The following is a 15671-nucleotide window of genomic DNA, read 5'->3' on the forward strand; positions in this document are numbered from 1 at the left end:
TCAGTTTTCAAAGCACCAAATGGGGCAAATCTATCATTTTGAAAGGGACTTTAAAACACTGCTGCGATCAAATGTTCCAATCAATTAAAAGCTATTTATAATACTCGTTCATAACCAGTGGCTTCTATAATATAGTAGAGTTTTCTCTTTCCACGGTTTATGGGATGGCCGTTGCCTTTTTTGCTTTCTTTTTGAAATTCAGAGCCATCAATCTATTGTGGGAAAAAAAGCCAAAAGCCATAAGCATGACAGTGTGGCATTGTTGCTTTGAAGGGACACGCCAGCCATCTTATGCACTTTAACACATAGGATAGCTACGTGGTCCCTTTTAAATGTTCATGTGGGGTCTCTCTCCATATGCATTAACCCCTTTTCCACGCACCACAGAGATGTGTCGGGCTGTAAGATGGCCCGGGGAATGTAGCGTGCAGTCTTGTTTGTTTTGTATGGATACGTATTAAAGGCTGTTAATGTAAGCGTGGAAACACTTCACATTAATATCATTTTTAGCAGGTACTTTTTTGCTGTTGTGCTATTCAGTTTTTATTTTAAGACCAACACATCCCACCCCTATTTGTTTGCTTTAGAGGGCACTGGAAAAAATGTAATTTAACGGATTCCGGTTATTGTAATTTGTGAAGGGCATACGGCTTCTGTGCCTTTTTATACTTTGCTGCCATAGCGTATTTCGTTTGAAAATGCTGCCTTTTTGTGGTCACTGGTTCCATTTTCCTTGGTGTTTATTAAAGGCTATACTTTCCCCCAAAAAGCAGCGGTGTGCTCGTTATAGGGATTTGATACAAACGCTGCAAAGGATCAAAACGGACAAATGCATCAGAACTTTGTTTGAAGCACCCCTTGGATTAAATTGCTATACAACGCAGAACGCATTTTGAGACGTGACATGATATTTACGTTGGTTAGATGGACAGGAAAGGGATTTAACCGCTCAGCGGCTTTTGATTTAGTTGCAGATTTTAACATTTTAACATTTCTGATATAGAACAAAACTCCTACAGGCGTTTTGGGCGCACATAGGGGCTTCCTCTCTCCATAGAGCTAAATAGCATGGGTGCAAGTCCACACGTTGTCCTGAGACAATATTAACTAACATTCTAAAGAAATAAATATTATGTATTATAGATAGGTAGATATAATGTAACTAAAACACTGAACTATAGTGTAGCACATGATAATAGTGTTACCATTGGTGTGTATATATATTATAATATAATACATTTTGTTAACAACTCCACTACATGACTTACATAGGAAATGCAAAATAGAGCACTTCTTGTTAAGCTAAGTTTATTCCACGTCTTCTCTTTCGTGTATTTAAGAGACATCCAGATTTTGTGCTTCTGCGTTGGAGCAACCTATTTTTAATGAGCACCGTAAATGAAATGCCTGGATAAGGAGATTATTGCACTAAGGTACCCTGACACTTAGCCGTAACAGTACATAGATGAAACACTACGAAGGCCGGGTGCTGTTTTATCCAAATAACTCATTTGGTGACCCGTCTTGTGTTTGCAGCGGAATAAATACCGCGTTCCCTGCAGATCCCAGGACTTTGTAATAGCCTGGCTCTAGATTTCCATGTAGCCCTAGATCTGTGGCCGTGGGACCGGTAATGCATCCCAAGTTATTTATCTGGGGTATCTTCGAATATATTAGTTGGTACAAAAAGAAATTAAATGCGCTTGAATGTTGCGTCACTATTCAGCTGTTCTATGCGTCTCACGCGCGCGGAAATCCTCTCTAGTACAGGGTAAACCCAGTCTACGAAGTACATCGTACTAGATGATAACATGAAGCTGATGAAGAAAAAAATAAGCAAAGGCGAGTAGTACGATACGAGACCGCTGCAGGCAATAAGTACTTGGATGACGATTTGTCATCGGGCCGTTTAGTGTGAAATAGACCTGCCCGGTTTAAAGAAAAAATAACACCGCCAAGACTGTGTAGTACTAAGAACATGATGTTGCTGGATTCTGGAGCCATTGTCTATTAACTTCTGTTAGACTGCCCCTTTTCACAGACTGGTTCTCCATGTGGCCGCAGTCTGTGTGTCGGGCGACAGAATCGCTTGGCCAGCCAAAACCTGGCTACTGTTCGTGCTGCCGTTTGCCATTCACAGACTTGTGTTGCATCAAATGCCTACGGCTACTGGTTTGGCTTTATAAGATGTGTACACGTATAATACTATATAACGTACAGTACAGTGCTGGACAGAGACCGCGTTCTTGGCAGTCTTTTGTTTTTGGATACAGGAGTAACGCATTCACAAAACTCGTGCTCCTAATCGGCAGCTAAAGCTTTGTGAATTGGGCTGCCCTCTGGCGTACTCCCAATACTGTTCACGCCGCGGCCGTGTTTTTAAGGCTTGCGTACTGTGCGGTAGTGTCTTGGGGAAAAGAAAAGGCCTGTGCTGAAAATGACTGTCTCCTGTCATATTGCTGTTCACGCAAAAGAGGGATCTTCCCTTTTGTAGCATACGTATATATTAATACACTATCGCTGCGCATCTTTGTCTTATAAATGTACACTGTGTGTGTGTGTGTGTGTGTGTGTGTGTGTATATATATATATATATATATATATATATATATATATATATATATATATATATATATATATATAACTGTTTCAGTCGCTCTAAACAATTCGTTTTCTCCGTAGCTTCTCACTACATTTCAATTTTTTTTCCACGAAAGAAATACAATCCTGTCAAGTTTTTCTTTTGATATGTTTAGACTTTGTGCAAATAAATTTGTCTGTGTCTACTCATGGAATGTATTGGCCGAAATGCACTTGACTTGATGTTTTTTTGTTTGTTTTTTTAACGTTTTATTTTTTTTTTTCTCTTTCTCTCCACCGTTCAGAATGGACAGCAGTTCGTGGATGAATCGATGTGTGGAATCGAAGAGGAATCTGGGAACAACGTAAGTGCTTTGTGTTCATTTCTGATAAATTCATTAACCGCTCTGTAGGGCAGAAGCAAAGTGTCTCAAAATTATAAAACGCGGGACGTACCTTCTGTTACTTTTTACATCTCTCTTGTTCTGAAAGTTAGAGAAACTATCCCAAGGCATCAAGTAAATGATCTGAAATGTGATCCTGCTATTCAGTCGGTAGGTTGTAGATGTACACATATGGGGTCACCTTGCCACCTCGTCTCCCGCAGAACTTATTCAAACCTGTGGCTCGGTTTGATTGATGCTAATCTGCACGTGCTGGGGTCTTCACTAAAGGGAGAGTTCATGTGAGAGTTGTGATTTTACTCCTTGACTATACATTTTGAAGGCCCACTCCAGTGAGCTTCTTCAGCAGGAAGAGCTTGGCTTGTCCTGTCTAATATAATGCTTTTGGAAACCATTTGACACTTCTTCAAAGTCTCCTTACCTACTGAATTATACGTCATGCAGAGCCAACCCATACTTTTTTTTGCTTGAGAGCCACCAGGGTTGGCTCTTCATAATCTGTTACTGCAAACTCTTCCTTTTGTGTTTCAGTTCCTTGACTTCACTATTCATTAGGAAGGGCCAATTACATATACATATACCGTATTGGCTCGAATATAGGCCGCACTTTTTTCCCCCACACCTTAAGTCTTTAAAGTGGGGGTGTAGCCTATATTCGGGGTCTAGCGCCCGATGCCTGGGACATGCAGTTCCGGGCGCCGGGCAGTCAGCAGGGTTAGGATACAGATCCCCCGCAGCGGTGCAGGGGACCTGCATCCTACTCTCTGATATGCTGAGACACCCTCCCCTGCCAGCACTTCCCACGGGGGGGGGGGGTGCTGGCAAAAAAAAACCCTTTTTCTTTAAAAAAGCACAACTTTTAGGGTGCGGCCTATATACGGGGGCAGCCTATATCATATATATATATATATATATATATATATATATATATATATATATACACACACCAATGTTTTCATTATTTTGTGCTTTATTTTAATTTAAATGGCGGACAATCTGATTTTATGAATATTTTGGCTGCTTATTTACATATACCCATCTGTGCGGCCGGTCTTTACCCATCTCTGCGGCCGTTCTTTACTTTCAAGATCATATTTTATAATAAAGCAGCTCGATATATTTTTAGAATCCTGCTTCAGTCATATGTTTGTCATCTAGATATCTAGTTTCAGAAACTGGGGAAAGAAAAACCTTTTCACCTTTCCCATCTCTAGGGGAATAATAATATAGCTGCATGTGTATCAGTTGTAATTGGATTTCTTCGCATACTTTGAAAAGAATCTGCGTTTTTACGAGGCCTTGGCAAAGACTCTGCTTCCTGTTCCGAAATAAGAAAAACATGCGGGCATTCTTTGCCTTTTTGTTTTTGTGATTGCACTCCGTGGACTGTCAATTTGTTTTGGTTCAAATGTTTATAATAGGCACACCATAAATAGAATAGCAAGGATGCGTAAGGAACAATTTTACACACGTCTGGTGAAATACAAATGTTTCACTACTATTCTTTATTTGTAGGAGGAACATATTTGTTTCCATTTAAAGAAATCCCACCCGTCTCAAGGTCGCACTTCTTTCGTCGTGTGTAATAGCTGAGTGTTGATGTTTTTACCTTGCGAATGCAATGAGCAAGTTATCAGAATCAGCAGCCCATGCATTTGCTTTCTTTCCTGGCCCCCCAGCTCATTGGCTTGCAGGGGATGCATTTGGCCAAACATACCGCGCATGTACACAGGTGAGCAGCAGATATTTACATAACTGGGAACTTCTGAGCTCCGGCTACTCTGAGCCTACCCTTGCGGGACGTGGCCAGGACTGCCCGCTGATGTCTGTGGGCGGTCCTGCTGATGTCGGTGGGCGGCCCCACTTTAAATGGGAAATGGGTGAGGAGCGGGACGTGTGAAGACCCCGCTCCGGCGTCCCAGAGGATTCCGGTGTTGAACCGGAGATGCGGTGCTTCACCCGGAGTTCTCCTGGTCAAACCTGGAGAGTTCCCAGGTATGTATAGTTGCCACCAGCTAAAGCCAATGCTGGCTTGTGCAAGAGTTCCAGGGGAGGGGGTTTAATGTGAAAAAGGGTCCCCGGTGATTTCCTGCCAGTGATTGGCTGCTTCAAGGTGCCAAAATCAGATGAGCAGAGGGGTTGGTACACCATAGCTCTGGAGCTGTGGTGGTTTAACAAGGTAAATGATTTACAATTAAAAAATGTATATTAAATGCTAAAAAAAGTACGTTAATATGAATTCTTTGGTTGATCTTTATAGGACATTAAAATATCCCGTTTAAAGTTCTTCATAAATACACTATGTAATGATTCATCAAGGCTGCTGGCGACTTCGTTCTGGTCCTCAGGGTTGCATTAGTTCCATCTGTCGGTGAGATTGTCATACGCAGCCTTATTTATAGTTTACACTTAGGACATGGGCTGTCACTTTCCACTTCTTACACCGTACCTGCGCGAAGATGTAGCCAAATGTTAGGCTTTTCATATTGGTACAGTCAGACAATAATGACGGAGTGAAGCATAAACTCAGCCGTGCACAGTTTTTGTTTGATTCATCCAAACCAACGGGTTCCTCGGTCTGCACTGTGACCATCTTGTTGGCTGTATTTCAGAGTGAAAGCCTTTCCAGTTGAGCTTTTTTGTTTTTTGTTTATAATGTCCATTTTTATTTTTGCTGTTCTCACAGACAGGGTTTTTTATTTATACTCTGTTCACTTTATGAGTCTGTAACACCTAACAAGACTGTAATGCAAGATCAAGTATTTGCAAATAAAGCACACTAATATCGTAAAGTAGGCCAAGAATGACAAAGAATGTTTTAGACAACATAAAGGATTATCTTAAGTATGCAATGGATTCCTTATTTTTTTCTCCTGCTGGAACTTCTTATCAAAACGGAAAGTTTTAATTTGATATTAGTATCCTCTCCTCCTCCGGGGAAGGCATTGTTCAGTAATAAGCGTTATGTCTAGTATTGTATCTCTATCAGTCTGATCACCTGTAGCTGCGCAGGATGGGAAGCCGTGCTCTGGATTCGGCAGAGAATGGCCTGGGGAAGATTCCAAGGCTAATTGCCAAAATATTCTGTAATCTTGGAGCGTCGGAATGCTAAACAGAGACAGCATGCAGACATTCACGCAAACGTGTAGCACATCCTACGTCTGCATATTCTGCTGTATAAAGTCTGTCTGCACTGCGAGGCAGTAAGAAATGTCTCCTGATTCTTAACAGTGCAGGTTCCGTGTCCAAACAAACCACTTGGCCTTCTGATGGCCACGTTCACCTAACCATGCAGTGTCCTCCGCCAGCAGGCATAACAGCCCCGCATTTCATACTAGTGCACGATTTATTCCTGCATAGCATTTCAGCCTATATAGTAATAAATTATTATTAAATAATAAATTAAACACATTGTCGCTCTGTTTGCCACCTCTGCCTCTAAAATTTAAGGTAGTGGGTTATTTGTTTTCTTTTTTTTTTTTTTTTTCTTTTCATCGTCCAAGGCAGTTGTTCTGTTAATCACGCACATTCATAATCCCATGCTCGGAGAACAGCACGTTTTAATCATCTTTAAATAGACTGACCTGAGGGATTCAGGATCATACAGGTTTCTCTAAAAGTATTAAACCCCCTAATGCTTGAGTTTCGCTGATTTCTCTCCGCTTCATGCCTAACTGCACCGAGCATGCTGCATATTGAGCCTTCTGTGTTTCTGTCTTCTTCTGTTGCTGCTGTTTACACAAATGACATATATTTGTTCACTTGTTGTAAATATTATTGTGTTGCATTCACATATTTATCCTAGACTGAATCGTAGAGGCATGAGTTTGGGAAACTTGTTGAGAGAAACAGACACAAACATGTCAGTCACATGCGCCTTAAAATAGAAATCACTTGTGAGCGTTTTACATCCTAGCCCTGTACTAGTCTATTTCTTAACCATCAAACTATATCGGTTTCTCAGTCTTTTACGGATTTATTTGTACGTATGTATGTATACTGATCAGCCATAACATTATGACCACCTGCCTAATATTGTGTAGGTCCCCCTTTGGCCTCCAAAACAGCCCTGACCCGTCGCGGCATTAGACCTCTGAAGGTGTGCTGTGGTATCTGCACCAAGACGTTAGCAGGAGATCCTTTAGGTCCTGTAAATTACATGGTGGGGCCTAAATGGGTGGTGTATCCTGGTGCATATGTTCTCCAGGAAAGCACCTGGCCATCCACGTGATGTCAAAGAAAACCAGGCCACCTTCTTCCATTGTTCCGTGGTCCAGTTCTTATCACATTCCCAATGTTGGCAGTGGACAGGGGTCATCATGGGCACCCTGACTGGTCTGCGGCTACGCAGCCCCATATGCACCAAACTGCGATGCACTGCGTGTTCTGACGCTTTTCTATCGGAAACAGCTTTAACTTTTTCAGCAATTTGAGCTACAGTAGCTCGCCTGCTGGATTTGACCACACCGGCCAGCCTTTGCCGCCCATGACACTGTCGCCAGTTCACTGCTTTTTCTTCCTTCGACCACTTTTGAGGCCGATCGTTGCCGAATGGTATGTATGTGTAAATATGTACACAGAGAGAGCTATCAGCTGAGCTGTGATGTAGTACTATGGGTGTCAAGGGGGTAAAAAGCCAGCCAGGCTTCCGCTGCATTGCTCTGCAGGGAAAAGTGACAAAGCAACCGGTGCAAATCTCTAACGGTCACCCCCGAAACTCCCAGGGTAACACAAGCCACCACCAAGAACTTTAAAACTGAGTGTCTTGGGTTAGACAGAAACGGTAGGACTGCAATATACACACAGTTGATTCAAAATGTTTAGTATACAATAAGTCCCGGTGCTGTTATACAAAAATGCATATAACAAGAGACATAGACATTAAAAGCAAGTACATCAACAGTTCAAAATAAAAGGGATAAAACAAAGTATTATACCGTATTTGTGTTCCTTGGAGACTTGATGTCTCTGATGGGAAAACAGACTCTCATTACCAATTGCCACCCTTTCATCCCCTCCATGCAGCCCTTTTGCTGTCACCTGAGAAAGGGGTTGATGGGAGTAGATATTTTTGAGTATAGCTAAAATCCAAAGGGTTGTCTCATCTTGGTGATTGCACAAGAATTACAGCCTCAAGGACAAACTTGTAATTCATTGTCAGGAACAAGAAGAAAACAAAATCACGGTGTTATGACTTTAGTGATTTCTGCCTTCATAAACGTAATAAGGGAAGGGTCTAAACATATGAAAACCTACATAACTTCTATGGTAGCTCCCACTCCCTGTTTACTGCTGTTCCCATAGCAACTGCTCCCACTGTGTAGTAGTCTGTTACTAAAAGACTGATAGCATGATACTTGTGTCGTCAATGTGAAATGTGCTGCCCCCCCTATAATTTCCAAAACCTTTATAGATTATTTAAGTTAAAGGGACAGTTTACTGAGCATATTGAATTACTCAGTGTTACTCAAATGTAATGGGAGGGCACACCTGTTATATCAAGATTGTAGGCTTCCGAGCATATGTACAATTACCGTGTACTGTAAGAAGCGCTATGTAAATAAAAGAGAACAGTAATATGAATTGGAGTGCCCCTTTGCATAAGCGACTGAATGTAACAGCTGTGTACCAAAATGGAGGGCTAGTATTGTTAAATCCTTCGCAGAAAGAATTATTTCATCACCTAACGTTTTTACTTGATTCATGTTGTTACTTTGCGGAGGACTCTTTACCCCATTTTATTAGTCCCTTTTTATGTGTAATGTTGTTGTACATCTGTTACCGCCGTATAAGTGAGAATATTTGTTTTAAATGACGCCTAGCTGTAGTAACAATCTGCATTCATAATCCTAAACTGTAGTCATTGGGCATTTATAGCTCTGGGTTTGTTGGATGGGATTCACACCATGACTAAAAACAATCAGTGAACCTCAGCCGTGTTAACGTACTAATTTAACGTGATTGCCGGTAAGGAAGCCAGCACATTACTGGTTAATCCTAATTTATGAATCATTCTTGCGTTTATCCTAGATGTCTTTTCAAACTTTCTTATAAAAATAAAATATGCATCGTATCACCCAAGAGAAATGAAATGGGATACAACCTGTATTAGGGGTTGTCTTTTTGGCATGGGCTGGGGGGATGTTGAATTCAAGAGGTAAAGGCACCGGTCGTTACAGGAACTTGGTTGGCAAAGCCGGTTCTCTATAAAAAGGGGTATAAGTAGGGTGCAGACTTCTGTGTCTAAAGGGACAGTCTAATATCCCTAAAATACTCTCAAAAGAAGAATGCATATTAAAGTGCTTTCATATAAACTCTCCCGAAACATGTACAAGGGGGTCTGAACATGCCCCCAACTGCAGTGTGCGCTGAGCCAGCGCTGGAGGTGATTATGTCACATACAGAGATATATGTTCAGCCAAAATCTGCTAAAAAAACCCATGCTTTTGTAAACTGCCATGAAAGTTAAAGGGGCTGCGCATATGGCTGATGTTCCCTCTTTAGTGTAAATGCATTGGTTTTATGTAAAACACGTCGCTTTAAATGTATCCATTCCCTGCTGAAGTCTGTGTTAAAAATACATCAGGCGGCAGGAAGACTTTGTTCACAAGTAGTCACTAAAGATATGCGAGACGGCAAAAGGAAATCCATACATCCTGCTGTGGGCTGGGCCCGGCATCTCGCCAGATAAGACCCTCTTCCTCTGCGTGCCGTCATCACGCTTGCAGCTTCTTGTATGTACTTTTTTTCTCATCCATTGAGTGTTACGTTTCTTTACACTGCTCTAATTTGCTGTAAAAGCACTAAAAGTGCCTCGGCTGTAATTTGATAAAAAAACATCGACCCCCCCCCCCCCCCCCCCAGCAAACTGAGAAAAGCCTTTTCATTTTTTTTATTTTATTTATTTTATTCAGTGGAAGAAAAGTCCTAACGAGAAGATGATGTTGTAGTAGCAGCTGTTACACGGTTATTTTGGGTTTATCACGCAGGAGCAGGATGAGCTAATGAACGTCACAGAAGTCTCTATAGTTCCATATAATTATCACGGCCTGACCATCCTAAACGCTGATTCAGCTGACCTTGTATTCGTTTCTATTGACTGTTTTAGCCAGCCAAGTAATTGATCTCAAGGCTATACTCTGTATTATGCTTCCAAAAATGGTGACATCATTCCCGGATCATCCGAATAATGTATTCCAAAATCATCATCATCATCATCGTAATGCGTTGGCCGTTGTGGCTCCGTGCCAGCAGCTCTCCTATGTCCTCCTTTTTGCGCTAGTTCTGAAAACTCTTTGGGCAGCGTTTTTTAGGGAGCATGTAAAAAAGGAAAAGAATATTCAAGGTTTTTTTTTATTTTTTTGTCCTAACATGCCGTAAATACGGTTTGCCAAAGTCCAGCTTGCTCTTACCTACTTGACAAAAAATATATGTTTTACTCGGGTTATGTTTATTTCAGGATAAATGTAACATATTATCCCCTCTAAACATTCAAAAAGTGGCAGCTGCGGCACTTGAAGCACTAGGACGGCCAAGCCTCTGAAGGCTTTTATTTATATTACGTGGGTTAGTGCTTGTATTTCTCAGTCTTTCGTCAAATCGAGTAACCGGTTTCTCCAAGTACCCCGGTGTTTCTTTTTTTTTTTTCTTCTTAGTTTTTTAAATATTTGTGCAATATTACGGTTGTTGGTAGAGAAGCTTCTCCCCCGTGTCATCTTTATCATAGAATATTTGCATTGACCGTTCAGCTGTTAAGCGTTTTGAACTTGCTAGGACAAGCTCGGTCACAGTTTGTGGTTGCGTAATATTTCGGTAATGTTCCGCAGTATGCTGGGAGGAATCACTATGCTGTCATTAAACCTTTTTTCAGAGAATCTAAATTACAGCCTCTGGGGATTTTTTTTTTTTTCTTTTTAATTTAACTGGAGACTTCAGGATTTAACCGCTTCCATTCCAAATATGTGCTTGCTGTTGAACAGAATATTTGTAAATATGTAAGTGTGATTATATACATGCCAGGGGACGCTCTAGGTTCCCCCCCCCCCGGAGTCTCCAGGTATAGCGCGGTTTCCTCCGTCTCCGAGTCCGCTTCTTCTTTCTGTGCAGGCGAATCTGTAGCCGCGTCTACAGAGTACTGGAAGTTCCCAGTGATGATATAAATAATCTACAGCTAGAAAATAAGTAGCTATCTCTCCTAAATTTCTGCCGCTGGTATCTACATTTTTGTGATTCTCATTCTTAGATGACCTGCCTACAGAGATAGCGTACCTGCCTGGCCTGAGATTGTTTGCCTGGCTCCTAAATGCTACATACATGTGTCCAATGGTGATGCGAAGAAATAAGGGAAATGAAATGATGCGGTGAGGCAGTTTAAACATGCCTGCGATAGCTGTGTGATTAGTGAACGCAACATGCCATTGGAACGCGGAATTGATGGGAGTGATGAAGGGCCTGTATGCATATAAAATTCTTCCCTTACCAAATCAGCCGTTTCCAGCTACAGTAGTCATTTACAGCATTAATAACGTCTACGCTTTATTACTGATCCACGTCATGTTATTTTAATGGACAAAATTTGCTTTTCTTTCAAAAACGCAAGGACGTTTCTAAGTGACCCCAAACTTTTGTACAGTACTGTGTAGACACGAAAATGCACCAACTATTATATGTCCCGTGGGGACGTTGATTGTACTTGGTGTGTTTTTGCCGTTCACCAGCCGTGTGAAAATGGTGCAGTGTCGCTGCGTTTCGTGTGCCCGTGGACTTATACATTGTGCAAGCTGCTCAACTTAGAAATGTGTAGGTCAAAAGTTCTGCAGATCGTTTAGCATGTGATCCCCTCTATACTGTCAGTCGTGTGCTATGCGTGTATCAAGAATCATGCTTGCCTTTCAGGGACATTGTCATCACGTTTGACTATTTTTGTTTCTTTTTTTTCTTCTTCCAGGTTCACAGGCGTCCAAAGTAAAATGTATTGCAATTGAAAAAAAATCAATGCACCGCTAAACGTTTATCAAACTGCGGCTTATTCCATTAGGATGTAGCTAGAAATAGCTCTGTTTCCGTACTGCTGATTCAGCACGCGATGGAACGAGTTTATCTGCAGAAGCTTTTTGGGTTCTGATGACTGCTTTAATCTTCTACACTTTCAGCATCTTTTAGTGAATTTAACTACTACCCTTCCTTCTCTTCGGATTGTTCAGTTACTTAACAGGGCGTATGAATGCTTATATGAAATCGGTTTGGCGATTCACTTGTTCTGGAGATTGACAGTTTCTGTGACTTTGATCGCTGCAAAATCACTACTTTACCAGTATAACTTAGCAGTTTTGTGGTCATGGGCTTCAAAGTCCTTGCAGTCCCGTGCTGTCTGTCATGACGTTTTTGTGTGTGAGTGGCTCTGATCCGTCTCGTTTTGAAGCGTGTCTTGTTCCTTACAGCGGTCATGCCCTCCATCTTTTAATTTTTTCTCCTCTTGTTATTTTTAGGGATTGAGTTTTTGCTTTCCTTGTCCCTTTTCCCCAAAAAAACGTAATTACTCATTCGGGTTCGTGCCTTAAGCATGTCAATGTAGGATACCAGTGCATAGAGAAAAGTGTTACACTCAAAAACACTGAATTCTGCTTTGTGGATGGATAGTTCAGCTTAAATGTATTAAAAATATATACCTGACTATAAATACAGTTTTTGGTTGTTTTTTTTTTGGGGGGGGGGTTATTTTTTATTTAGTACACTGCATTTAAGTATTCTCATCCTCCTGCCCAAGCCCTAGACGCAGGCCTGCAGTTTCAACTTTGGCTTCCTCATTGTTTCTTCAATTTGAAGAAATGTCGTAAAATTGCTGAAACCAGTTGTTGAGTCATCGCTTCCCTATTACGCATAAAACATAATACAACTTAAACTGTCCAAACAAAACAGAATGCAAAAAAATCTGTATGGCCGCCTATACAATATATGTACAAACATTATAGATCTTGACACCCACATTGCTTCCCCTCTTTTTTTGGGGGGGGGGGGTCATATTAAAAGTGCTGAATTTTCAAGACTCAATGTACTGTTTATTATTATTATTATTTTTTATTTTTTTCATCACCGTACATTTTGTATTCTTCAAGCGAATGAATAAAACCATGTAAAATCTATGTATGCCTCGGTACCGGCCTCGCACAAAGTACTGAGCGTAGAGCAGAAAATAGACGTGGCTGAGTGTTAACCTGTCTGTATATAGACTGTGTGCTATTTATACATACTTTTTTTTTTTTTTTTTTTTTTTCTTTTAGATAGTTACGTAAAGCTCATTAAGCATCATATTGGCGTGACTTGCTGTTTACAGTGATTCAGAACTGTTGGCTGTCTTATTTGCTTAATGTCAACTGTGTGATCTACCGTGCTGCTTCCCTTCTCCCCGAGCTGTAGGGTGCGAGCATCTGCGGCAGAATCCTGCCGTCCGCCATTTGTCAGATGCTAGTTTCCTGTTTGGATCTCCTGTGCTATATGGAGCCTTTCTGGTTTGGTGTGCAGAGATGAGATATAGATAGATAGACTTTTTTTTTCTGGACAGAGGAAAAGAATCAGGCCTCCTTCTCCAGCAATCTCTGACTCTCCTTGCACAGGAAATTTTCTAATTGCCGGAACAGCTGGTAGCAGCAAGAAGTTGAGGGGTTTGGCCTTCCTTTTTCGACTTGTCAGATGTCTGTGCAGGAAAGTCCTAACATTATGGTTTCATGGCCATGTTAAAGTTCTGGGGTATGAGAATACGTTCACTTCGGGTAAGCCTCGGTTCTAGCTTTCTAATTCTTTACTGCTTTGTGAGAAAACATGAATGAGATTTTTATGTTTCAAGTATCTTTTTTTTTTTTTTTTCTTTCTGAACAGATGTGTTCATGTGTTTGTTTGTTTTTTGTGCTCACATCTTTTTATTTTTGCCTGTTTGGAATTAATACAAAACTTTAAATACGGATAAAATCCCAAAACTGTAAAACATCATCTTTACCTTTTTATTGTTCAGGAAACATGTAGGAACTTGTTCATCCTGCCTTCAAACCCGTTTAAGTTGTGCTTCCTTTGAATATTTTGCACATTTCTCACCATACAAAGTTGTGTTTTTTTATTATTTTATTATTAATAGGGTAAGATAATAAAGGGTAAAAACTGGGTTGCCATGGTTCCTGGAATTTTTGGTGTGGCACCTACTTTTTTTTTTTTTTTTTTTTTTCTTTCTAGTGAATATATCTGAGTGGTACTGTCTGTCTCCTAAAATACATAACGCTACTAGCTTTTTTTCTAGCTTTTGGGTAAAATGTTGTTAAAGTGTGCTTAGTTTAATCGCATTAGTGTTGTATGTGTATGCCGCATATAGGTCTGAGTAGAAGAAACACTGAATTATTTCTAAACTCTCTATCAATGATGCACAGCTTTTTTTCTCATAGGCTAACATTCTATGGGTTTAAAATGAAGATAATTAGGCATGATATAATGTGACTTTATAAACGAACACATTTATTTTCCTGCAACTTTTTTTGCTACTAGTTTTGTGTGTTTGTGATATTTTGCCCTATATTTTAAATTCAGCCAAGCTTTAAATATCATGCATGTGTGTGTATATGTATGTACGTATATTTATATATATTATAATGCGAATGAATGAGCTCCCGGAAGTTCTAGATATAAAAAGCACGCATAACATCCACTTTCTTCAAGCTGGTAGATTGTCATGTAAGGCTGGGCTCGCACCGTACAGTTAGTGTATGCTTTAGATACGCCAGACTGGTGTAAATGTGAGTCTGGTTCCCATTTTGTTGCTAACAGCTTAAGGATATGAATAATGCTGTCTTTCGAAACTGAGCAGTTTTTTTTATGTGCCAGCAAAGTGTCACAAACTTGTCGTGTTTGAATAAAAGGTGATACTCTTTCTGTGGGGGGGGGCAATAGTGCCGACTGTAACGGTATATCTGACAGCAGAGTTGCGGGTGCTCTTGTATTCTCTTAAAATGTAGTTTTAGCAGTAAAGTAGTTGCCACCAACACTATATGTTAGGTATATTACTTTTTCTGAAAAGAAAATTTTCCTTCAATGTCGAGCACAAAAAGTGTGTGGGGAGCTGATGGGTCCATTAATATTTGATTTGATTTCCTTTTTGAATGTGGCGTATGTTAAAATATAATAAAATAGGAACTTTCAGTGTATCTTTTGGTAATTCTGGAATACGAGAGAATTGATAAAGGTCTGAGCTTTTACGTTTCATTTTGTATGTTTGCAGTTATTCAGCGTGTGGTGCACCTGTATGTGAAGACTCCGAATTAACGGGAGTGTTATTTGGAATTTACGTATAAATAGCAATTCTGTTGGGGTAAAAAGTCCAGCCATCAGCTGAGGCGCTTTATTGCTTACTATGCCGAACGTCCACTTTTACCACTAGTATTGATCTGTAGAACGCCGAGTAGCTTGTAGTGGAAGTATGGTGTTAATCACCAGTAACGGAATCAAAGTTAATACCGCTGTTCCACCTTGGAAAAAAAATATTAACAGTTTAGCATGAGAGATGAAATAAATACAAGCAGGTTTTTACATTTGAAAGCTTTGCATTCTATAGGTGGATTCTGTTGTCTCATCACTGAAGCCTGGAGATAAAAAGGATGGATAATGTCACTGGCCTCACCAAAAAAGAATGCATACTGAAGTACTTTA

At 40.5% G+C, this 15671-nt stretch overlaps 1 protein-coding gene across 1 annotated transcript in view; it reads left to right on the forward strand.

The window, feature by feature from the left end:
• LOC149289754 (ribosomal protein S6 kinase alpha-3-like) overlaps positions 1–15671 on the forward strand; it is a 52167-nt gene that overhangs the window by 5894 nt on the left and 30602 nt on the right. Inside the window, exon 2 of the mRNA XM_089490185.1 lies at positions 2886–2945. Coding sequence (XP_089346311.1) covers positions 2886–2945 — 60 coding nt within the window. The remainder of the gene's footprint in view (positions 1–2885; positions 2946–15671) is intronic.

This window comes from Sceloporus occidentalis, unplaced genomic scaffold (assembly GCF_023333645.1).
Source record: "Sceloporus occidentalis isolate IW3139 unplaced genomic scaffold, rSceOcc1.0.p SCAF_43, whole genome shotgun sequence".
NCBI lineage: Eukaryota > Metazoa > Chordata > Lepidosauria > Squamata > Phrynosomatidae > Sceloporus > Sceloporus occidentalis.